At 30.1% G+C, this 26,754-nt stretch overlaps 2 protein-coding genes across 7 annotated transcripts; both read left to right on the top strand.

Annotated features, from left to right (window-relative positions):
• Positions 1-65: 65 nt before the first annotated feature.
• Positions 66-5,469, top strand: LOC105629678 (FAD/NAD(P)-binding oxidoreductase family protein). Of its 5 annotated transcripts, none has more exons than XR_002283868.3 (9): positions 66-349; positions 489-712; positions 864-974; positions 1,391-1,444; positions 1,935-2,222; positions 2,984-3,175; positions 3,270-3,428; positions 4,453-4,782; positions 4,935-5,073. XR_002283868.3 is itself a non-coding variant. In XM_020677618.3 (9 exons), the coding sequence occupies exons 1-9, from the start codon at positions 187-189 to the stop codon at positions 4,976-4,978; spliced, it is 1,488 nt and encodes a 495-aa protein (XP_020533277.1). In that variant the 5' UTR covers positions 66-186; the 3' UTR covers positions 4,979-5,115. The 5 variants fall into 5 exon arrangements, 4 of the variants coding, with proteins under 4 accessions (XP_020533277.1, XP_012066692.1, XP_020533276.1 ...); XM_020677618.3 differs by having other exon boundaries at positions 4,453-4,689; positions 4,919-5,115; XM_012211302.4 differs by having other exon boundaries at positions 4,453-4,764; positions 4,935-5,071.
• Positions 5,470-18,759: 13,290 nt separating this feature from the next.
• On the top strand, positions 18,760-26,080 carry LOC105629676 (shaggy-related protein kinase kappa). 2 transcript variants are annotated; one of them, XM_037640910.2, is made up of 13 exons: positions 18,760-18,911; positions 19,775-20,016; positions 20,303-20,395; positions 20,487-20,546; positions 20,633-20,905; positions 21,921-21,995; positions 23,849-23,905; positions 23,985-24,125; positions 24,237-24,287; positions 24,545-24,640; positions 25,326-25,409; positions 25,496-25,598; positions 25,711-26,080. In XM_037640910.2, the coding sequence occupies exons 2-13, from the start codon at positions 19,870-19,872 to the stop codon at positions 25,797-25,799; spliced, it is 1,269 nt and encodes a 422-aa protein (XP_037496838.1). In that variant the 5' UTR covers positions 18,760-18,911; positions 19,775-19,869; the 3' UTR covers positions 25,800-26,080. The 2 variants fall into 2 exon arrangements, with proteins under 2 accessions (XP_037496838.1, XP_012066688.2); XM_012211298.4 differs by having other exon boundaries at positions 18,763-19,059.
• Positions 26,081-26,754: the final 674 nt, after the last annotated feature.

The raw sequence follows: 26,754 nt of genomic DNA, 5'->3' as shown, positions 1-26,754 counted from the left end.
ATGGATCAGCGTAAAGTTGCTAGTCCTGTCCAATCGGTCATGCTTCTTGAGGACAAAAAAACCAGAAACAGTTATCGACGTGGATGACTCTCAACTACAAAAACCGAAATATGAAGCTTCCTACCCTCCCCCAACTTCAAAAAGTCGCCATAACTTTTCTTCTTCGGGGGGTTTATTTTTGTATAGATGGCATTGTCTATTTCTCCCAATTTTACCGCTCAGTACCATTCTCTATTTTCTAGTTTCAGACCCTCAAGTAACAGAAAAACAATTGTGGCGCGAAATTCCAACGGTAATGAACTCTCCTCCAATGGTAATCTCCTGGTCAAGGACAAGACATCATTTCCAGGTCTCTCCCCTTCTCCACATACACAAGCACAAGAACACTTCTAACTGCTTTTTACTAAATGACTCTGATTTAGGGGAAGAAGAAAAAATTTTGGTCGAATTTTCAATTTTGAAGCATTGGTAGAATTGAAATTGTGCAGGGAAGCCAGAGGCAGATGTGGTTGTGATTGGAAGTGGTATTGGTGGGCTTTGTTGTGCTGGGCTACTGGCTAGATACAAGCAAGATGTTCTTCTATTAGAAAGTCATGATTTACCAGGAGGGGCTGCTCACTCTTTTCAGATAAAAGACTATAAGTTTGATTCAGGACCGTCATTGTTCTCTGGTCTTCAATCAAGAGGTCCTCAGGCTAATCCCCTTGCACAGGTATTTTTTTTTCTTTCTTATTATATATGTCTTTTATTTCTTGCACGGGGCTATAAGTCATAGCCAGTTACATTTTGAAAAAAAAAAAAAAAAAGATCATTAGCATTTTTATGTCAATGTAAAAATGACCATAGTTTATATGATTTTTCAGGTTTTAGATGCATTAGGTGAATCACCTCCATGTGTGAAGTACGATTCTTGGATGGTCTATGTACCTGAAGGTGAATTCTTGTCACGGATTGGCCCCACAGAATTTTACAAGGTGGGTTTTCTTTGTAATGTCCAGCTTTTAGCTATTTAGATGTTATGTTTATATTGGTGAGAAATATGAAAAATTATACATTTTATCAACTCAGAAGTTGAGACAAAGGGAAAAGTAGGGACAAAGACATTTCAAAGCTACTATTAGTCCCAAGTCCCAACTATCATACAACTCATGATCCATGTAGCTTTTCATAAACTTGAAGTATTAAGATTACACATACACACTTCAATAACAGAGAGTAATTAGGAAAATGGAGATACTAGCCACTTAGTATCTATGCATGTTTGCGTATTCAGTTTTACATATAGCGTTTCACCCTTTTAATTTCTCTGGTGTTTTAGTATTGACTGTGATATTAAGCGTTCTTGAATCACAGAAGTTTGTTCTTGATGGAGCCTTTCTTCTTCTTTTAGGACCTTGAGAAGTATGCAGGTCCCAATGCAGTCGAAGAGTGGAAAAAACTTCTTGTAAGTAACAATAATTTTCTTTCGTTCATCTATGACCTATCCACATGATATCGAAAGCCTGGCATCCTTTTTCTGTCTAGCACGTAACTATATATTTTGGTTATTTTGTTTCATCTTGTAAAAGAAAAGTAAGAGCAAGAAACTTTTAAAATGGTAATTCTTAAATTCACTAGTTTTGAAGAAATTTTGTTTGGTGCAATTGGAAAATGTTACACTTGCATCTGCATGAGTCTAAGTTTGTGTTTCTAAATACCAATGTGTACAAAAATGTGTAAGGTAGAACTGTTGCTTGAATATTTTGTACCCAGGTTCTGTCTTGGGTGTTAAAACTGTAATCTTTGAACACCTCATTTAAAAAGAACATACTTGAGTTGATATTCTTTTCAGATCATAAAACTTGCAATTTCTCATTTCATTAATATTTTCTCATTTTAATAATTCTTCATTATTGCTTCATATCTTTCAATTTGAAAACAAAATTCTGTCACAGGATGCTATACTTCCACTGTCTTCAGCTGCAATGGCTCTGCCTCCTTTATCTATTCGGGGTGATCTTGGTGTTCTGTCTACTGCTGCAGCTAGATATGCCCCTTCCCTGCTTCAATCTTTCATTCAAATGGGACCTCAGGGAGCTTTAGGTGCTACAAAGCTTCTTAGGCCATTTTCAGAAATTGTTGACTCATTAGAGCTGAAAGATCCTTTTATACGGAACTGGGTGGACCTTTTGGCCTTCCTTCTTGCAGGGGTGAAATCTAATGGTATACTCTCGGCAGAGATGGTAACTATGACTTTCTTTTTTCCAAAATATTTTGTGAATGATTGACATTATTTAGTTTTAGCTCATACTCTTTTATAATGTACTTTTAAATTGTGAGCAGTTTTGCACAAATACCCAAAAGAACTGGTGGTACACTAATGAGTTATGGAAAATTATTTATTTAAAGTAAGTATTATAGTATAGGGCCTATTGCATTATTTGAGATTACTCTAAACATTGCTACCTTTCGACTGCTGAGTTGTAATTTTGTTTTTTCTATTAAATTTTAGTTTTTATCTCAGATGGCTAAGTGTTAGATCTTTGGTTCATAGTTCTAACTCCTAGGGAATATAGACAGGAGTAGAGAGACGAGAAAGAAGAGAGAGTGAAGAGGAACGTGAGAGAGAGAGGGAGAGAGATAAAGAGAGAAGAGGAAAGAGAAAGATATGTTTTTTATTGATTAATTATTAGATAACGATTTCACATATAATCTCAACTTATTAATAAGAGCTCTAGGTTTAATTGTAAAAACAGAAAATTGTTACATGCTTAAACTATATCTTAATGGACTTCTAACTATTAGCTAACTCAGTGACACTAGACTCTTCTAATGTGACTTTCCTGTTGTCAAAAGTCACAACATTAAATCAGACATGGACATGATAGGAATATGATCACAGCAATTATAAGATAATGGTACTGTTCTGTGAATGTGGAATTTTAGAACACTCTCCAGTGTGATATGTTTGTAAGCAGAGTGATCTTTCTTCTATTTCCTTCAGATTTACATGTTTGCAGAATGGTATAAGCCTGGTTGCTCTCTTGAATACCCTCTTCATGGAAGTGGGGCTGTTGTTGATGCTCTTGTCCGAGGATTGCAGAAGTTTGGTGGACGGCTTTCTTTAAGAAGTCATGTCGAAAATATTGTTATTGATAACAATAGGGCAATTGGAGTCAAGTTGAGAAGTGGTCAAGTGAGTGGATTTGATTCCTTACTTGATGAGTGATAAGTGAGAAACTGCTGTTTGATTTTTTTCCATACTGAAGGAACAATCTTGTGCACTGCAGTTTATTCGTGCTAGAAAGGCTGTCATAAGTAATGCATCTATGTGGGATACTTTAAATCTGTTACCCAAGGAAGTTCTTCCAAAGTCATACACAGACAGGATTAACACAACACCACAGTGTGAATCATTCATGCATCTCCATTTGGGCTTTGATGCGGAGGTGAGTAAGATTAGTAATAGCATACATATGATATGATCAGGTTTTCCCTTTCCCAAATTTAGTTATAATTGCTTCTTAACACAAATTCTACACATTTATGCAATTTTAAAAGGTAACAAACTACAAAGTTAACAAGGCAAAAACATGTCCCAATTATTCGTTTTTCACTTGTAAATGTACCACTTTGTACATGTTCTATTACATATTTTCTGCTAAATCATTGTCCATTATAACTTTCTTTTGACAACATCAATAAATGTTCTTTTGGTCTTCACATCGTCATACATTATCTGAATATTTTCTTTTTAACTAATGTGGAATGCTACTGTCTTGGTTCAGTTATATGTAAATAATTTTTTCCAAACATAGGGATTGACATATATAATGCTAGTTTTCTTGTATTGCATCAGCATTGCTTGTCTTATAGGCACTGAGGCTGGTCCAGTCCAACATCTTTCTCATTTTCTTTTTTTCAGATGTCACTTATAAGCATTCATTCAAATTTTCTAAGGAAACATTTCATTCAAATTTTCTTCATTCTTATTAATGATTCAATACAGAAAATTGGTATAAATGCTTGTTGTTTTCTCCATTTGATCCAACATTTATGAAAACAATAAGCTGGAGTCTACATAATGTCAACAATCAACTGCAGCCGCATAACAAGTAAAGTAGTTATTTTAAGCTATAAACAGCATATATAAGGCGTGCAGTGGACCAGTCTGCTATATATATATATATATATATATATTATAATGTTGAACGTCAGACTTTCAAGTATGCTTTCTCAGTTTCAAATCCTATATAATTCTTTTAGAGGATAATACCCTGGAAACATGTAATGGACAATATATCAAGATCTAGCATAGCATCTTCGACATGTTCCTAATGATCCTTTAAATCTGGATATTAGAATATAAAAGGTCTTATATTGCCATTTCTGTAAATTTGAAGCATTAGCACTGTGCATTAGCATTGACATTTGTTTCCACATCTAATCATAGACTATTGTTACACTAACCAGGGTATACGCGAGGACTTAGGTATCCATCATATAGTTGTGAACGACTGGGATAGAGGAGTTGATGCAGATCAGAATGTAGTTTTAATATCGGTTCCTAGTGTACTAAGTCCGGATTTGGCACCCCCTGGGAAACATGTGTTACATGCTTATACACCAGGAACCGAACCATTTGAATTGTGGGAAGGACTCGATCGCAGAAGCACCGAGTACAAACAACTCAAAGCTGAACGATCGGAGGTATATATGAATTTGCCTTATCTAAGTGGATTGCTAGATTAATAAGGTGACTAGTTAAGACTTGGAAGAAAAAGGGTGAGCCATCATTCAGAGGCTAGTTGCTCTCTCTCTCTCTCTCTCTTTTTTCTTTTGCAGTTCTGGCGATATCATGGTATTCAAATTTTACTTAATATATATATATATATATATATACACGCCTGTAATTTCTTTTGTGAATTACTTCTTACAGACTTCCTATAAGACAGGTAATGTGGAAGGCAGTGGAGCGTGCACTTGGTCCAGGCTTTAGTCGTGAAAAGTGTGAGGTGAAGTTGGTTGGAACTCCATTGACACATCGAAGATTTCTTCGGAGGAACCGAGGAACTTATGGACCAGCTATACAAGCCGGAAAGGATACTTTTCCTGGGCATTCAACTCCCATATCACAGCTTTATTGCTGTGGGGACTCTACTTTTCCTGGCATCGGTGTCCCTGCAGTTGCAGCTAGTGGTGCTATTGTTGCTAACTCGTTAGTTTCAGTGTCTCAACATTCCCAGCTTCTTGATGCAATTGGAATTTAATTTCATTGGTAAAGATCAGTTTTGCATTTTTATAAATTTTCTTGATTAATTGCTTGTACACCCTTTTCAATATTCCTTGTAGTCCTAAAGATATTCTTGTTTTTCCAATATATTGATGTATATGTTGCACTGCACATTCATAAACTGAACATAGTCCTTTGAATTCTGAATTCCTATGTACCATAATGAGAAACAGAAATAAAAATCTCTCTTTCTTTTATCCGAGCAGCGAAATGACTGTACTAAGAAAAATGAGCACTTATAGTATAACTATTATACTTTTTCCCTAAAGCATGATGGTGCTGCTTTGGAATATTGCAGGAATGTGGAAAGATTATCTTCCACTTTTCCTTTTGGTGTTGGGGATTCTAAAGCATGCATTTTTTTAGTAAATTAGGCTCTGACTAGGGTTTGAACTCAAAAGAAGTTGCATGCATTGGTCTGAGTATAGCAATTGATTATTCAAAGGCGATACTTGATTGATATCAACTTAGTCAATGCAAGCATTTCACTTATTCATCAAGAGCATGCATTAGATAATAATTGGTCAAAATATTGTCCAATGCTTTTCCCTTTTCCCCTTTTCTTTTTCTCACTTTTGGTGCTGTAAATACACATATGGTGGCATGCTTTTGTGCATCATGATAGAACTTGCAAGTTACAAAAGGGATTAATAAATGAATCTCTATTTCATAACTCAGTAATAACATTATGGATTCTGATGTTTCTTGTCACATTGTTATTATAGCGACTTTCATTACTTCCAATTCAAGCCTTGTGTTGTGTTCTTTTGACAGGTTGAGGAGAGATATTGTGTCCCTGTACAAACCCATAAGGTCCAAATAGTTAGCTTCCAAATTCCCTTTATCTTTTCCTCTCTTTCACAAGTAATTCTCCTTTTCATAGTTTGTTCTGATATATCATTGTGTCAGCGTCAGCAATTATTAATCCAGGCAAGCCTGAAAGAGAGTTGTCACTTGGTAATATATGAAGCAATGAGAGAGAGAATCCTATAGTGTGATATTTCACAGTTGTCTCTTACAAGTAGAAATTGACTCATTGCATTGGCTGGGATTTCTTCCCTTACTGTGTGAGTATTGCCAATTAAATACCATATAACTAGATTAGAGCCTAATGGTCTAGCGCACATCTTATATACAGGTACTAAGAAGTTACTAATGGTAGAATGCACATCTTGTAGTATAGGTAGAGGTAGGGGGTGTAAAAGATTCATGCCAAGCTTGAAGCTCGATTCGATAGAATTTAGCTTGGCTCGAAACTTGACGAGCCTAAAAATTTTAGCCTCGAGCTTGGTTCAGCTCAATTTGACGCTCAAGTTCATTTGGAAAATTTTATACTTGAGTTCAGCTCAAGATTCGATGCTTAAATAAATTTTTAAAAAAACAATATATATATATATAGCTTGAGAGGAATCGATAAAGCTGGACGAACTTTCAAGCTGAATATTATTAGGCTCAAGCTGGGCTCGTTAACTAGATTCGAGCCAAATTTTTTTGAATTTTTTTCAAAGTGAGAGTTATCTCGGCTCATTTATACTCCTAGATAGAAGTTTAAATTTGATCCCTCTTTAGCATTCAAATGATTTAATGTAAAAAAAAAAAAAAAAAAGGAAAAAGGAAAGGGAGTGCCTGGTAATAATTGGAAGAGAGTAGGCTAAAAATGAGCTTGAGCAATTCAAGAGGGAGCCAGAATGGGATGGAAGCCATCATTATCCCAGAACTGAGTAGATAGAATCTGAACTAGAAAGAGACTAGATGTTGGCAAGAAGCATGTCAAGAACTTCTTTTCATTGCTTTTTGTGAAAGTTGTGGGGCATCTGTATCATGACAATTTTATTTACGTTGTCATTTTCCCTTGTACTTTTTCAAGTTGAAAAAGAATAATATTGTAAGTGACTACAGTAACTTTTACTATGAATATGGGAATTTAACTATCTTTTTAATGTGTCAAACACTTGACTTTGACTATTCACTACTAATCTAATACTAATTATTTAGTGAGAAACCACTATTTTTGTATTATGGTAGAAAATCAATATTTTTAAACAAACTCAATATCTTTATTTAGTCATTTAATTCTAAAATAATTTAATTAATTTAACTATTTTCTCGATAATAACTAAAATTATACTTTAAATTTTTTAGTATGAATAGAACCATTGAAATTTAAGGATAAAATTTATCTAGATTCAGTCTATAGACCTACCTTAGATCAAATTAATGAAAATAGAGATTTTTTTTTTAAAAATTAATGGTCGGAAATACTCCTGTTTAAAAATATATATTTTCCATTAATTTAATCTATAGGTGGAATCATAAATTGGTCTAAGCAAGTCATTTTCAATAATTAAGTCACATTGATATCATATATTATGAAATAGATACTCGACCAATAATGATAAGCAGAAAGTTTTTTAAAAAATACAATTTTCAACCTCATGTGAAGCAAAACAAAACTATTCAAACGAAACATTATAGATATTTTTTTAGTGTTGGATAATATAGTCTTTAGACTAACTTTTAGAGGTAAATATTGCGTTTTATAAAATGTTAACATTTAACTTTTAACGTCTTATGAAAAACTATTCAAACAATTAAACGTTATTAAAACAATTAACAGTTATCGAAAGAGTTAATTTTGCTGAACAGAGTTTAAAATTGAAGTTACAATTCAAGAGGATAGGAATACAGAAAATTAGAGATAACCCATTTGCAATTAAAGTGGCTATTGGATGCTCAAGATTGTATGCACTCACATCAATGTAGGCATGCATGTGAAGAGAGCTAAAAGCCACCATTTTGGTGTTTGAAAAGTTATAGTTGGAAGTGATCTAACAGCTTGACACAGTCTTAATTAATCTGTTATGATTAAGCTTTATCCATCTTTGCCCTTTTCTTTATTTTCTTTTCAATGGACCACCCTTTAATTTTCAGATCATCACTGTCCTACTATGGTTTGAAATTATCTGCAACTATCAACTATGAGCATTGAGGACAGGACCACCACCTATTTCTTAATATAATGCCTAGTGATTTTGTATTTTCTTCTCTGTATTTTCATTTTCACTTGCATATAGTATGTTTTGTCTTCTCTTTTTCTTGGATTTCTTTTTTAGTAAAATGGTGTATTATATACGTATTGTACATACATACGTAGATTTCTCTCCTTAAACATAACTTTGGTTCAGTTATTAAACGAACTTAATAAATATGCTTGAGTTTGACATTTTAACTCATCGGACAAGTTTAAATAGATTTTTTTTTCATATTAAATTTCGAACAGCTTAATTTATTTATACTCCAGCTCTTAATTCGAGATATTCCATATTTGATTTTTATATAAATTCAAAAAGGATCTTCTTAGAAAATTGTTACCCTAATTAGTAATATTAACATTATTATTAAAATTAAGATATTTCTATGAATGGACTGCTAAAGTATAGATATTGGCCAATTGGTTACTCTTTTGAGGCAATTGAAACAACTTAAAGTTCATAATTTTCCTTTGCATTTTCAAAAAAAAAAAAAAAAAAAAAAAAAAATCAAAAATTTTCCTCTTGCAATGTCTTGGTCTTGAATCATCCTTTTTTCCTATCACAACTTGAAAGCATCATATGGTCTTTTTTAAGCCTCTTGTTACTGAATCAAATTTGCCTTATCTTAACATTTTTTTTCCCTTTCAATTTTCCTTTTATGGAGTGGGCCACTATTAAAACTGTCAATATATATATATATATATATATATATATACCCTACTGGTTTTGAATTATGTAAAAATTCATCAAAGTAGAGGACCACCAAAAGTTTCTATTCATGAAATGAAAATCAAAAGCTCCCCAAAGCCAAAGTTCAATCTTTTTGTTTATGAAGTAAGCAAATGAAAAATGGCTTGTTATGGGTCCATTTTTTCTTTTAGAATTTTCTAATATATATATATATATATATATATATATAGTCTAAATTGCTTACTTCATATAGTATTAATTTGACAATTTTTTTTTCAAAAAATTATATATTGCTTCCGACAAAAAATATTTCTAAATCCATTACTGAAGCTGAATCAATAAATTTATTAGTGTAAATAGAAATATTATTGTCTCCTGATTAGAAAAAAATAAACAAAAATTATGATAATTTTTTCGAATGGCAATTCACCTATATATAGACAAATATTTTTCTATTTTAAATGAGGAATACTTGCTAGAGTGGCATTTCTACTGCTAGATGGTAGAGTAAGTTCCTAGAAAAAAAAATCAAGCATAGCAATCTATATAAAAAACTATCATTTCTTATGAATTGTTAGGTACTTTTTATGATTCTTTATAAAAATTTAGAAATTACAAATTTGAAAATTTTATTAAATAAAATCAAGCGAATTAAATTTAGAAATAACAGGAAATCAAAAAAATAAATCGAATCAAAATGAATTTAATTCAGCTTGATACAATAAATTAATCGGTATACCTTATACCTTGAAAATTTTAATTTTTATTTTATTTTATCAGATTAAGTTTGAATTTGACTTAAATTCCTTACAAATCCCTACTTTTTGCTTTCCTCATACAAAAACATTCAAATTATTTTAAATAAATTTCTTATAAATTTGCATTTCATTTAAATAAATAAAAAAAAAAAAAAAAACACAATTGTATAAAATAAGATTGCTTATTGACTTATAACAACTATATAATTGACATTCGTATGATACTTGAAATCTTTGTGATGTTGAACTCTGTGTAAGTAACTATAGAATTGTATATAGATTTGATACTTGAAATCTAAAATTTCAATTTAATTAGAGATAATAAATAATAATTATTATAAAATATTTCTTTTGATCTTAATGGCCAAAGCAAAGGGACAATCAAAATTATACTGTAAATATTGGAGATCACACGTACGTTCATTTTCAACGATATAAGTTTTATGGTCAAATGCATAATTTAAGCTCTAATAAAAAAAAAAAAAAAAAGTGTAAGACTCGGAATTTTAAAATTGACCTTATAGCATTTAGAATCTCATTTTCTTTTTTAATAATTTCACACATTGTCACGTTAGCAATAATAAATTTTAAGATTTTTGGTTTTTATATATAAATATTGATTTCACGTGGTTATTATATCTTTTATAACAATAATTTTCACATTTCCAACTATCTAATAATTTTCATATATAAATTTCTTTTTTTTTCCATTCAGGTAATTTTATAGTTTGAGTAGTTATTTTAATTTATAAAATTAATATTTATGCTTATTTTTTTTTAGTTTAACTAAGAAAATGAGTTTATTGTTTTTAATTTATCAGTGTAGAATCCTTTTATCATTTTTAAATTAATAGAGAAAATTAGATTAGTAGTTTTTGTTATTAGTCAAAGAATAAAAAAAAAGGTCAGTGACAAATATTAATTTTTCATCATATTAATTTATTTATATTTTTTAATCAAATTTAATTCGTATCAGTTATATATAAGTATTACCTTGCATATCGCGGGCAAACCACTAGTTAATTATAAAATATATTTATTATTTAATGGCCAAATCATTATAAGGTTAGTGGCAAAATTATGTCGTGGAGAAAGATCATTGATTAAATGCATAAATTTACTCTTATACTTTAAATAAAAAAAATTATGGTATCCTCAATTTTTATAATGGCCTATTAAACGATTGACAGTAAAATTTATAGTCCTTTCTATTTAATATATTATTACAATTTAATACTATAAAATTACTATTTAGTCTCTAACTTAACATTGCAATTCAGTTCTTTTTGAGGAAATTTATGGGACTCAAACCTTAAAAACTTAATTGTAATTTCTCTAAATAAGAAGGATGAAATAATCATTTCAGTTAAACCTCAAAGACTTTATAGTAATTTACCCATAATCTTTTTAGATGTTTATTTTGTGTGGAATCATATGATTCCAAGAAAAAGACAGTTTTATCCTCTTGGAATCCTTGTCTTTATCCCTAAATATAACTTCAATTTTCAAGCACAAACAGTGTCACATGGCCATACCTAAGGCTTAAGCAGCTTATTGACCTCTCATTCCCAAAGCAACTTCATTTGGCACGTGGCATAGAATCAAGCATAGGACCACATGAATTGGGACCCATTTTAGTTTCACACATCATCTAAAGGGTCCCACCTTTCTCCATCATTGGATGATATTGCAACATCTCTTTTGTTGACTTCTTTGTCCCTTAATGGATGAATAATACTTTTCTTTTTTGCTTTTGTTGCTATTATGAAATACCATCTTGTATCTATTTCCATTTTACTAAAGGAAAATATCAGATTAAGGAGTAATAACTACTATTTGAAATCACAATTACTATTGAAATTAATAATTGACAAGTAGAAAATGAAAACTCTATTTTCAAAATTAAAATTTGATTAACCTTTTAAACTATTAGTTTGCTTAATTTAGAAAATTAGTAGTTCATAAAGTACTTTTTACCAAACATTCTCAATTGCTATACAAAAGCATGTCTAATGTGAACTTTCAATTTCACTTCAACCTCATTGACAAGTTATATAGGTAAGGAAATTTACTTCCATTGAGTTTATTCTTGCCACGTAATACCAAAAAAAAAAATCTCATTGTTTTTTAATGTATATTTTAAATTAACTAAATCCCCAAGGAATATATGAATTTCACAAAATTTTGTGAAATTTATTTGAAAATTCAAAATATTGTGTTTGAAATTGAAAAAAATACAGATTTAAATTCTACGAATTGAATTTTATGAATTTGGATATACCTAACTCAAATTCTACTAAAATTGACGGAATTTGCAAATGAAATCACAAAATTGACCTTTAAAATGTTTGTTGACACAATTATCCTCCGCTATAAACTCGACTATTTTTATATTTTTTTTCCTTTTTGTTTAATTTCTTTGGAAAATTTCAAACTATAACAACGTTACTTTTTTTAATCCAATAGTGACGTTAGTTTATATTTATATATTTTTTCTTTTTTTTTTTGAAAAATTCCAAAATGATTTTTTTTTAAGTCTAGCGATGACGTTAGTTATTATTATTACTATGCTATAAAAACTGATCATCAACGATGGTTTATTTGTTTCAAATGGACCGTAAATAATACTTAATTCTTGTGTTATGACTAAATAATTGAATTATCGATTACTTTTGAATTTATGAAATTATGTCATCCGTCTATCCAATTGTAATTTTTGTCGTTAAATATCCATAATATTTGACTATTTGGTAATTCGTATACAATATAACGTTACTATTTAGCTCCGCACTTAATAGTAAAAGTGATATTTTTAGATAAAAAGATTAAATGATTTAATTGATCAAAAGGGTAATGACGATCGAATTATTTAGTTAAAATAGAGAGACGAAATAGTAATTTATTATCAAAGAGAGAGATGGAATTTTTAATTTCAACTTGATTTTTTTATTATAAACCATTTCTATTTGGAATGAGAGATGGATACTAATTTTTGAGATTACAATAATTATTTTTTGGTATTTATTACAAAACCAATAACTTTTCAACTCAATATATATATATATATATATATATATATATATATATATATATATATATATATATATAGCAAGCATTTTTTTCCCTAGAAAGTTGACATGTGGCGTATCTATTTGGCATTTTAATTTGACATGTGGTATATTTCTCCAATCAGGCTTTCACTTGGCATGGTTTGATTTGATTATTTAATGTATTAATGTATTAATTTGGTTTGAATTTATTTTGAATTAGTGTTTTTGGTTTGGTTTGGTTTGATTATTCAATGTGTTAATGTATTGGTTTGGTTTTGGATTTATTTTGAGTTAGTTTTTTTGACTTGGTTTGATTTGGATTTATTTTCAATTAATATTTTTGTTTGGTTTGATTTGATTATTTAATGTATTAATAGCTTTAAGTAATTATTATTAATTATTAATTATTAAAAATGATAAAGTTTAATAACAATGAATTATTCAATTACTATATTAATGTATTGCTTTGTAATGAATATTTACTCTCAAATTTTTCTAACAACCATTTCCTATCTTTAATTTATTTTGACATTTCCTATTTAAATGTTTCCGTTTATTTTTTTAAATGGTGTGGTAATGCATTTTTTTTTAATTTTAAATTGTTTACTCTCAAAAAACACTTTAACTTTCTTAGAAATACTATATATATATATATATATAAAAGTTGTGTGACTATATTTTTCTGTATTTTTTACAAAGGTGTATTGATCAATGCTTTTAAATAAATTATTCGTTTTTTCTTAAAAGTTCAAAATTTTCTACATTTCAACTATTTCCACTAATAGGATTAGCAGACAAAATTTTTCTTGGTGTTGCTACCTAGAATTTCAAAGTAATGATATGTATATGATTTAATTGCTTATTTTTATATTTATTTAAAAATAAATTAATTTATAATTGAATTAAACCATCTTAAATATAATTGATTAATATAATGTTAGAGAATTAATAGTTTGTTAAGTAATAATTTATAAAACTTTTAATAATATAAATAAATTTCGTAATTTATAAATTTTAATGATATAGACAGTTATTATTGTATATTAAAAAATTAAAATTTTTTATTAAATTAAATTATGTTAAATATAATTGATTAATTATAGTATTTATAACATGATAGGTTGAAAATCTATATCACTTTTAATTATTTAAAATAAATTATTTATTCATGAATTTTAATGAAATAGCGAGTTAATTATTTTTTACATTAATTTTAAAATAAATCAAATTAATGAATTTTATCACTTAGCATTTGACTTTTTTTATTTATCTTTATAAATTTTAATATTTTCAATCCATATTACTGAATACATGTCTATTTACCTTTATTTTAATAATAAAAAATCACGCTATATTTTTTTTTTACTATTTATATAACTTTATAATAATTTTTTAATAGCAAAATAAAAGAAATTTCATTTAGGAATCTATAAATTATATATATTTTTTTTTGAAGAGAAAATGACCACTATGTTATTAAATGTAATGGGAAAGGAGAACATTAGAGGCGCTCTCCCAAATACAAAGTGGTAAAAAGCGAATGAATGCTCTAGCAAGGGAATGAGCAGCACTATTTATAGTACTCCGAATCCATCTAATATGAATATCTGGCCTATCAACTAAGAGTTGCTTACAATCTTCCACAATAACCCCAAATTCCGAAAGATCTAAAGTTTGAGAATTCAAAGCACAAAATAAAACCTGGCAATCAACAAAAATATAACCACTAGACTGATAATGAGCACCAATAAAAAGTAGAGCAGAACGAAGAGCCAAAGCTGCAGCTGTAGCAGGCAGCTTGCATCCCGCAGAATGAGTAGACACTGCTTGCAAGAACCTGCCTTTACCATCCTCAAACACCACCGCACCACCTGTTACATCTTCTCTTGGAAATAGTGAAGCATCACAAAACGCATGTCAACCAACATCACCCAAGTTGACACACGACCCCACACTTGGCCCATTTCCATGCAAAATTCTGTGTCTTGTAGCTACGCTTAAATTAACAAAAGAACGACATTCCATACAATGAGTAGAAACCATGCATGCAATCTGGGCGGGTTGCAGCAAGGTTGCCGACCAGCAAAATTAATTCCGTGCCTTCCATAAATTCCATGCCAGAAAAGCCAATAGTTCAGCTTGTTGTTGTCCAAGGCCATCCCAACACTGCATAAATAAATCAATAAAAGTTGCAGTTATACTGGGAATATTAAAACCAAGCAAACTCCAACAAGCATTTGCCCTAACACAATGACACAACACATGCTCACCATCTTCTTTAGAAGGACAGAAAAAACAAAGATCATCAACCGTTAGACCACGTTTCACAAGGTTAGATTTTGTAGGTAGTACATCTCTACAAGCCCGCCACAAAAACTCCCTTATTTTAGGAGGGACATTAAGGGTCCAAATACGCTTCCATAACCGTGGATTCCCAACATTATGACGACCCCCCACTAGACCCATACTAACATGATATCCAGATTTAACCGTATACACTCCACGATTCTCATCATGCCATAAGACAACATCCTCCACCATATGAATAGACAAAGGTATAGACAAAATAGCCTTCACATCTCTAGCAGAAAATGACATCATCAGCTTGCCCACATCCCACCTTTTCTCACCATCCACAAAAAAATCACAAACTCTAGCCACAGGACTAATGAATCTAGCCCCATCGTCCGCAAGAAAAGAGTCATGCTTAGGGATCCAAGGCTCCGAAGCAGCATAAATACCTCTACCATCCCCAACACGCCAACGCACCCCTTTCTTAAGCAAATTAACAGACGCAAAGATACTCGACCACACAAAGTTCGGATTATTACCCTTTTGAGCTGTGAAAAAATCCCCCCTCGGGAAATATTTAACTTTGAAAATTCTGTAAAAAAGAGTGTCTTTCCCTTTTAGTAACCGCCACCCCTGCTTAGCAAGCATAGCCAGATTAAAATGCCGAAGATCACGGAAACCCATATCACCTTGCTGCTTAGAAATTATATATATATATATATATATATATATATATTCTTTTAATTTTTCTTTTTTTTTTCTTTTTTTTAACCGTGAGCACGGGATGTTGCTAGTTCTTTGAATATAACAAAGAGAAGGGGACAAACAAAATGTTTTTTCTATGCATTTGCTTAAAAATTAAGTGAGAAAGAAAATTAAAAAAGAGAAAAGAGGATATTCTAAAAAAAAAAAAAAAAAAAAAAGAAAAGTGCTTCTTTTTCGTTTTTGTCAAAGATAAAACAATGAAATAAATAAATGTCAAAGTCAATGTCAAGAAATGAACACCCAGTCATTATCTTTGTCAAATATTGCCGGTTCATTGTCAATTAGACAATGAACAAATTATTTGATGCACTCAATTGAAAAAAATAATAATAAATTGAAAATTGAGAATTATATATATATTTTTTTATCTTATCCTTCTTTTATATGTTCCCATTTGCTAAATCTTGAGGAAATAAAATCCAATGTAATTAATATTTTTATTTGATGAGTTGTCATGAAAAATAATGAAATAAAATCATATGTGTTTTTAATATATAAATATTATATTAAAAATGCATTTGATTATTATAAAATCCTCTAAATAATATCGATCTTAAAATCTAAATAATTGATCTTGCAAGTAAAATTTACTTAAAAATGCAATCTATTTTGCTGTTTCAACTAATTGTTAGCGTTTGATTATACTATACTGCATTTTATTATAGTTAACCATACGGTAAATTTTTATTCTTTTATTTTTTAAAAAATCTAAATATATTTCTAATATAATATTTATATTAAAAATATATATTTGAATTGATACTATATTTTATTATGACTCACTAATGAGTATATTTTAATATATTTTAGAGTTAAATATAGATATGTTAAATTGATCTTATCTTCAACACTTCTAGATTACATTTATTTTATATTATTTCAAGTATATGCAAGAACATGATTGGTCCTAAGAATCACTAATCTAAGTGTCATTTTAAATTATTTGCTGCTATGAGAAGCCAAATGAATAATATTAAATAAATCTGTGCAGAAGGGATGTTTTAAGATCTCAATGGACAAACTTTCGAAACTATAATAATAATAATAATAATAATAATAATAATAATAATAATAATAATACAAAAATTCTTTTATTCAAGATAGAGAAGACAACTACTATTCAAGAAGAGAAAAAGTTATAGCTAGAAGGCAAATACACTTTCGTTTTTTTTTTTTCCTGAAAAAGATAAATAATTAAGTATTTTATCCAATAAAAATAAGACCTAATAAGCAAAACTACCCTGAATCTATAATAGTAAGCATATATATATATATATATATATATATATATATATATATATTCCTTTATTGGAATAAATTGAAAATTAATATAAAAATTAATTTCGCCATTTAAAAAAAAATACCATAATTTGATGGCATTATAATTTTTATATTTTTATTAAATTAAAATCTTAAATTATATTTTCTTATAGTTTTTCCTTGTTTATTTGAAAGATTTATATTTGGTATATAATAATTAGTTATCATTAAAGTATGATTATATATATTATGAAAATTAAAAATGTATAAACCAATAAATACACGTGGATATCATTAAAATAAAGGTGATTATTGATTGATTTAATAATTAATTTATTGCAAAATCAAGAAATATTCAAACATAATCGAAATTTAATTCATACAGATTAAATCAAGAAATACCTTCAGCCTCTCTGAATTAGTTATAAATTAAAAATAGAATGCAAAGTAATTTATTTTCTAAAAATATATAATCTAATAGTTAAAACTAATTATGGTAACATATATAAGTAATTTCTAACAAAAAAATAGAAATTGATTAATCATTTTAAAATTTACTTGTGTATCTTATTTTAATTATAGGGTGCACTTAATTATTTTACGGTATGAAAAAAAAAATTTAAATTGCTCATAATGTTGCATTACCCTATTATTTTTCTTAATTTCAATAATGGATGTGATTAATCTCTAAATTTTATTTTAGATGGTAAAAAAATTAAAAATAGGATGCACCTGTAATAACTCATAGAATTCTTTGCATTTTTTTAATTAATCCTAAAAATAATTAAACAAATAGAGATATTAACAAGTCAAATTAATTTTATATTATTTGAATTTGATAAGTAAATTAACAAAATTCAATGCAAAATCAGTTAAAATTGAATTCATGAAAACTAGAAGAGAGCCTAGGAAAATATTATATGCAAATTTTCATGAAAAATCATAATATAATTTTTTGAGAATATACTTTCTTTTTTAATCTATAAAAAAATTTTGTGATTTTGGAAATTAAAAAAAAATAGCAATAAAGAAATGGATAATATAAAAGATAACGAAAAGACATAATAGAAAAGATAAAATATTTTAACGCTACAAAATTTTATTTTAAACAATTATTATATTTTTTATTTTGAGCTAAAAATTTAATTCAAATAAATCATAAGTATGATTGAGAAAAATAATAAATTATATACTATTTTATGATCACGTAATGATTATAGATACAAAGATAACTACACATTCATTTATTATAAACTTAGAATCACATAAATCAAATAAATATAATTTCAAAAATATATTATGATTAGCAAATTAATTTAATATTTTCTTCGTTCCATAATAGATTTTAACTAATTTGAATTTATCTACCACTTAAAATTTGGACGATTGTAATCAAAATTTTCAATACGAATTATTTATTTATTTTACAATAATTAATAAAGCTCATGCTAACTCAAAACTTAAAAGATATTTTATAATTAATTTTATTAAAATAAAATCTGATTGTCACGTATATAAAAACTTTTTCTAAAAAAATAAAAAAAAGGAATTAAGAGTAGCTATACAAATGCGAGAAGGTACAAATACTGTTATATACAGCGTATTCTAAACTCCCAATAAGAAGTTAACCAGCAGATAATATATTCATTCATGTCAGAAAGAAGAGGTGATCGAACATTGTCAGGTTACTGTCAGCACTTACTCAAAACAGAAAAACCAGAACACACCAAAATAAATTAAAAAAAATTCCAAAAATCTAAAAATCTCCAGAAAAACAATTAGACACAAAACGGTAAACACTTTCACTCTCTTCTTCTTCTTCTACTTAAATTTGATCAATAGCAACAGTGTCGCTTCAATTTGTTCTGGTTTTGGCTTTTCGAAATTGGAAGCAACAAATGCTAGAAATGTGCTTCTGCTTTTCCTTGAATCGTTTTCAGGTCAGTGTAACTTTATAATCGAGAAAATTGCTTCTCGATCTGTTTTTGAATCGCTGAATTTACAAAGATATTGTTCATTCAGAGATTCTGTTCGTAAAATGATAAGTGATGTGTATATTGATATTTTGGTGTCTTAAATTTGAATTTGAGCTTGATTATGATCACGAAATTTTGATTAATATAGACCTAGATCTGATCAGTCTTGTTCTTGTCAATTTCAGTGCAGGATTTTTCTTTCTTGCTTCCTTTTTCTTTTTTTCTTATATATATATATATATATATATATATATATATATATAAAATTTATTATAGATTTATGATTATTACTAGTTATTGCTAGATCATGGATATAACCACTGAGTTTTAGTGGAAATTACTCACTTTATTTTTTTTTTTTCTGGGTGAATATTTATTATAGAAACTCAATATTTTTCTGCTTTTAGAAAATTGTTTATTGATGCAATTATTGATAATCTAGTTTAAACAGAACATTGTGGATTTTTAGCATCTACTGAACTACCTGGTTATGTTGTTTAGCAATTATATGATCTGAAATCTACCTAATTAATGAAGTTCTATAATTATGATTTCAGTTCCTAATTTTGTTTTATTTTTTTCAACTGATAAATGATGCTATGCGAAATTTGAGCATCCATATCCATCTTATTTAGTGTTTATCTCTGTTTTCTGACTTGGAATTTTGTAATTCTATCAGGAAGCTAGGTGTTTGGATTGGATGGGCGGCAGAACTGCAAATTATCACGAGAACAGTGATTACTAGTAACTGTATTACTCTTACTTTGAACTATAATGTCATCTGCCAGCCTAGGAAATGGGGGAGTTGGAAGCTCTAGGTCTGTTAATGGCTTCAAGAGTTCATCTAGTTCAGTTGACTGGCTAGGGAGAGAGATGCTTGAGATGAGATTGAGGGATAAGGTGGACCACGATGAGGACAGAGTAAGTCGTCAGATTTCTAAATGTTCTTTTTATTTTATACTTAAATGTTTTAGAGCTTCCTTTTAGCTTTTGTAAATAGTCCAGTGACTGACATCTGTTCCCTGGAGTATCTTCTCTAATCTTTTGTAGATATCCTCTTGTGAAGTGGTTCCATGGCAATTTCTGATTTGTTTTTTAGAAGGGCACTTCACTTGATTGAGAAATATTTGGTCTTTTTTTTCTTAATGGACTGAACTTGTGCAAATCTGATCTTAGTTGCAGGAGTCTTACATTCTTTCTTTTGCAGGATAGTGAACCGGATGTAATTGATGGTGTGGGTGCTGAAGCAGGACATGTCATAAGAACCACAATTGGTGGTAGAAATGGTCAATCTAGACAGGTTGGAAACTTTCTTCTAGAACCTATAACTGGTAGACACTATAATTGATAGACATTTTACATCTTCCGCAATGTTCTTCTTGTTTTGACAGACAGTCAGTTATATAGCAGAGCATGTGGTTGGAACTGGTTCATTTGGTGTTGTCTTTCAAGTAAGTAGCGCTATTCATTAAATTAGTAATCACATCTTTTCTCTCTCCATTGAGTTCGGTTATTCAAATACTATTAATTTGTGCAGGCAAAATGTAGGGAAACTGGAGAAATTGTTGCTATCAAGAAAGTTCTCCAAGACAAGCGATATAAGAACAGAGAGTTACAGATTATGCAGATGTTGGATCATCCAAATATTGTTTCTCTTAAGCACTGTTTCTTTTCAACAACAGATAAGGAAGAGCTTTATCTAAATCTGGTACTCGAATATGTTCCTGAAACTGTCAATCGTATTGCAAGGAACTACAGCAGAATCAACCAAAGAATGCCTTTAATATATGTCAAACTCTATACCTATCAGGTATATCTTGTCTTTTATGCTTTTTTCTTTAGTTCATAATTGATTGAATGTTGCTTCCATGAGCGAGTATACAAACTGTGCTCATGGTATTGGCAAATTATAATTCTCTAGAATCAATTGTTTTCTAGTTTTAATTCTTGCACCTGGGTTTTTGGGGTGGATGCCATTGATTTTTGGTGCCATGTTAGACCTTTTTATCATGCGCTATCGTAGAAAAGAAATATAATGTCTATTGATAGCATATGTTTTCCTCATTCAATCTCGAGGCTAATCCATTTACTTTTTTTTTTTTTTTTGGCAAAACCATGGTTTAAATGAATTTCTATACATTCTCCTTTTCTGTTATTGCTTTTATTTCATATTAGTTAGACTTAGTGAAATTTGGTGCATGCTGTGTCTAGTAATAACAGAGACCATAGGTGGGTACGGCTGGTAGCTGGCCACTGATATGTCACTGATATCTTATGTCAATTAGGTCATCCTCTGAGGAAAGAAGGAAAATGGTTTAGTTGCCACTTTAAGAATATAGGATTTGATGTTCAGAATGTGGATTAAGGCATGATGTTTCTGTTTAGTTTGCAAGAGAGTGTTGTTTTGGTTTACTAATTGAAATTGACAGGGAACGTCTGAGATTTAGAAGAGCTTTTTGTGGGATTTGGAACTTGAACTTGATAGTAGGCAAGGGATGGGAAAATGGGGAGTTTTGAATTTCCACTTGTGTTAAGATGCCCATCTTCCTCTTTGCATGGCAAGGAAAGAAGTTTTAAATGAGATTATTCATAATTTTGTCTGCTTATTTCATGTAGGCTAAGACCTACCTATCATCAAATCCACCTGTAGTTTTTTGGATGATTAAGAAAATCCAAATTCTCTTGGTAGTGCTACTTGTAATTGCCACCCAAATGTTAAGACTATACAACGTGCAAGGACATTTGTTTTTGATCAATTTCTATATTGTCCTATTATTATTATTATTGTTATTATAAATTCCTTGATTTTGTCTTTCTGGATTCAGATCTGCAGGGCACTTGCCTATATACACAATTGCATTGGTATTTGTCACCGTGACATCAAGCCTCAGAACTTACTGGTAAAATTTTTCTCATGTCAAACATATTTTAAGGTCCTTGAACATGATCCTTGAGCATAGGGAATTTGATTTACACTGTATCTAAGCAAATTAATTAAGCCTATGAACAACATCATCTTGATTTTGCTTTAACATTTTTTATAGGAGCTTTCCATTTAAAAATACATATTTTTTTTAGAATTAGTATTTTCTGTTTAGATTAAGTATTTAATAATTAGGGATTCGAAGCAGTTAAGTGGCTAGGATTTCATCATATTATATTTAATAATACCATATGGCTTTTTGGGACTACGAGAATAAATATTAGAGAACACACTCTGTTAGAAATCATCCTTATTGAAACAGTTAATCTGGAGGCCTGTTTGTCTCAAAGCAGATTGTTTCTTAAATTCTTCTTTCCTAAATTTGAGCCATTTATTTGACAGTTTCTTTAGATGGATGTCACATCAAGTTTAATCCTAGAAATTCAAGCTCTCTAGCTCTTTTAGACATGAAAATAAGAGCTGGGTAGAGGGTTTTTGAAAGGTTGAGAGAAATGAGTTGAATCACAATAAGACTCAACTAAAAGTAAGTAGTGGTTACAAAGGAAAATTTGAATGACCCTTCCTATAAATTGACAACAAAAAAGAGCATCTTACATTTTAAGACTCATCCTTACAGAAGAAGAGACTGCAAATAATCAAGATAAGAGAATAGTAGTTGAGAATAATGGGGGAGTTGGAAGTCATTTTGTTTCAAGAATTAGTTATCGTACAACCTGCCTACCTGGCATAAATAGAATTATGAACACCTAATTCTTTTTTCATGCACATATAAGATTATTTTTATTTTGAAACCATCTGAAACTGGAGGCTGAATTTATGCGAGTTAGTGAAAAGGAATTCAATTTGCTAGAATTCTTCAAGTGGTTGCAATGAGTTCCACTTAACTGTGAGGACAAGGTTGAATTTAATTATTGTAGACTGACAGGAAGATTTCTTTTTGGAATTTGTTCCTTTTCCCTTGAATTTAGTTGGTGCTACTGCTATCTTTTTTTTTTTTTTTAAATCAAGTTATAATAATTGTAGTGCTCGGGTATTAATTGGAAGACAACTGCCTTGAAACATATAATTAAGGCTTGACCTCCTCAAAGTATCGAATCACTTATCAGTGGCTATCTGATTTCTTAAACTCAAAGGAACCTTCAAATTTATTCATTCTGTAAATGGTACAGAGAGAACACATACGTCTTACGGAAAGTAATAGCTACTGGTGATGCTTTCTGTTCTGCTGTTGCTGGGCTGATCTTATAAGTTACATCAGTTGTATGTCATTGGTTTTACCGGGCTTGTAACTCATCATTTTTGACGTTGAGATGCTTATACAGTCTTCATGTTATATTTTAGTGGATGGTGAGGGGTTGACTGGTGCAGTATAAACATATTTTTTATTTGTTGTCTGGAAGAACAGGTAATTAAGGAGTTACCTGACAACCCTTGTTAGTGTTAGAGCTATAAACTTAAAGAGCACACGATATTGGTGATATAGTGATGAAATAATATTAGCTCTATAAACTTAAAGAGCACGCATTATTGGTGATTTAATGATGAAATGATGTTCTGAAGTTATAAGATAAATACACTACGAGTTGCATTTTTTACTGATTTGGTATAGTTTGATTATATCAGTAGCTGTTTGTGCATAGGTGTGGCTTGGATGGACAAGGATTATCTGCATTTAAATCCATGTAGTAACTTGTATTTTCTTTTGGTTGACTAAAAATAGTGTCTGTTTGACGGTGCACTCTTGGGACTAATTGTTGTCATTCTGTCCTTTTTCTGGTTAGTTTTTAAAGTTAATTCTTCATTTCTCAGGTGAATCCTCATACACACCAGCTAAAACTTTGTGATTTTGGGAGTGCAAAAGTGCTGGTAAGTTTCATGCAACAGTGAATACTAATGATTGCATATTATATCTTTGCTTGAATATTTTCCCTTTGCCATTTCTAAGGTAAAAGGAGAACCCAATGTCTCTTACATCTGCTCAAGATACTACCGTGCTCCAGAACTGATATTTGGTGCTACTGAATACACAACTGCTATTGATATATGGTCTACAGGTTGTGTAATGGCTGAGTTGCTACTTGGACAGGTAGGTTGACATGCTGCATATTGTTGTTATTACCATTTCTTTGTTACTTCTTCTTTTCTCTGCCGTGATCATTGTTGTTAACTGTTTTCATTGGACCAACTTATTGCACAGCCTTTATTTCCCGGTGAAAGTGGAGTTGACCAATTAGTTGAGATCATTAAGGTGATGTTATCTTTTAATTCCCATGAGCCTCTGGAAATATCATATTTTAAATTTTCCTAGTAAGTTATCTCAGAGTTAATTTTTTAATCCTTGAAATTTTAGTAGATCTCAAAGTGTCGAACTTTGTTACATGAAAGGCATTTTACAGACTTTATTTCTAGGTTTAATTACTGAAATTGGACATTTTGTTTCAATTGCTATTAAGGGAGTGCTAAATAAGTAAATACTAAATAGCAATTCTGCATATTGCTTTTCAGGTTTTGGGAACTCCAACTAGGGAGGAGATTAAGTGCATGAATCCAAACTACACTGAATTTAAATTTCCACAAATAAAGCCTCATCCCTGGCACAAGGTATATGCTCTTCCTCCTTACTCTCGCATCCCTTGCTTTGATTTGCTATTTGTCCCTTTATGAGTTTGAACTTTGAATTGAACAATCTTGAACTAATGCATTCTTATGATTTAAATTGGAATGTGCATTCTGTAAACCCTAAAACTTTCAAACAATGGGCACTGCACTAATGGCTGGCACACCCCTTTTCTGAAACTGTGGTGGGAATCTAACCAAGCCTATCTACTGTAAGGCCTCCAAAAAAAGGCATCAAAATTTGGGATGTTGTGCCCCTTTGATGGAATCATCTAAGATTTTACATTTTCAAACTGTCTATCACTTGCACTCGGCTTGGGGCACTCACTGATAGTTGTTTCATATTTGAAGACTTTCATATCAAGTGACCTGCATAGGAAATAATCACAAAAAAACATTTGTTACTTGGCTAATGATAAGAAACCCATTATGCTATTTGTGGTTTTCCAAATTTTGATCTCCAAAATAAGCTGCTAGAGACATATTCTGGCTGCATGTGGAATTTCTGTGCTGATGGGTTTGGATCCAACTAGCCTATCAAGCCAGCTTTTGAAGTTGGAGTTGTTGTTTTCTCCTGCTTCTGACATTTGTTTAGTAACCACTACTTGCAGTCACAAGAATTCCATTTACGATTGAGATCCAAGTAATATTTATTGTTCTCATCTATCAGGTCTTCCAAAAGCGTTTACCCCCCGAAGCAGTGGATCTTGTCTGTAGGTTTTTCCAGTACTCTCCCAATTTGAGATGCACTGCTGTAAGTTTATGCTAAATTTATTTCTTATTTTCCAGAAAGTTAAAGTAAATTTTTACTCAATTTTATTCGATTCATCTGTACTGCAGTTGGAAGCATGCATCCACCCATTCTTTGATGAATTAAGGGATCCCGACACTCGTCTTCCCAACGGCCGCCCTCTTCCTCCACTATTTAATTTTAAAGCTCAAGGTGAGTTGACACTTAAACTCCTCCACCACATTTAATTTTCATATCCATTTCATCTGAAATATTTTAGTTGGTTTTTACCTTCCGTCTTCATGCCTATCATTCTATTTCTCAGAGCTCTCAGGCATACCACCGGACATTGTCAATCGACTCATTCCAGAGCATGCTCGTAAGCAGAATTTATTTATGGCTTTGCACACCTAGTAACTGTAACAAAATATTTGCTTGTGCTCGCCGTCCACATTACTGCCTTATATCTAAATTTGTAAAAATCCTTCACTTTTATGGTCTTTTGCTTCTTTAATGTGAGTGTGTTGCAAGAGTTTATATAGGGACAATCTGGGAAACCTGAGGCTTTGAGTTTGCTGTGCTGGTAAAGGTGATTTTTTGTTGTTACATGAGAACTATAGTTTATGATGTATATTTATAAAGGATTTATGTTATAGGGGTATTTTAGTAATATGAAATATTTGAGAATTTTTATATATTTAGCCTTTGCTAAAGTTTTATTTTGACGTTGATTAAATCCTTAATACCCACCAAAATCAGTAGGTACCTGTTAAAATCCGTGGTCAGTCAGGGCTTGGGCCGGACCTGAACAAATTTTTAAACTTTATTTTTTTTTTCGGACTGAGCTGGGTCAGGCTTGGACATAATGAAAATGTTTGAACCCGATTAAGTTCAACCTTAATCCAACCCGATTTGTTTTTTTTTTTTTTTTAATTTATGTAATAAAAACCAAATTCACAAAAATGTAATTTATTTTTCAAAATTAAATCATCGAAATCCCATTGAACCAATTGAAAAAATGCCTGAAATTAAAAAATATATAATTATTTTACAGTAGTTATAAATTTTTTTATAAAAGATTTGAATTACAAGTTGTCTAATGAGTATAAACAGAATGCAATCTACCACTACAATTTGTCATTATTGACAACTTTTTAAGGTAGAGTTTAAAAATCTTTGAGAAATATACTATTTAGTCAAAACATTATCTTTATTAATTATATTATTCGGCAACATAACTATTTATAATAATGTTTAGAAGTTGAAAGAGTGTTTCATGCAACATTAATCCGTAACATTTAACATTTGATGATAATAATAATAATAATAATAATAATAATTTATTTTATGCATTTTAAATATTATGGTT

This window comes from Jatropha curcas, chromosome 6 (genome assembly GCF_041381405.1).
Source record: "Jatropha curcas cultivar XTBG-Jc1 chromosome 6, XTBG_Jcur_1.0, whole genome shotgun sequence".
Taxonomy (NCBI): Eukaryota; Viridiplantae; Streptophyta; class Magnoliopsida; order Malpighiales; family Euphorbiaceae; genus Jatropha; species Jatropha curcas.
The sequence above is the reverse complement of the archived record's forward strand: the minus strand, read 5'-3'. Positions and strand labels throughout refer to the sequence as shown.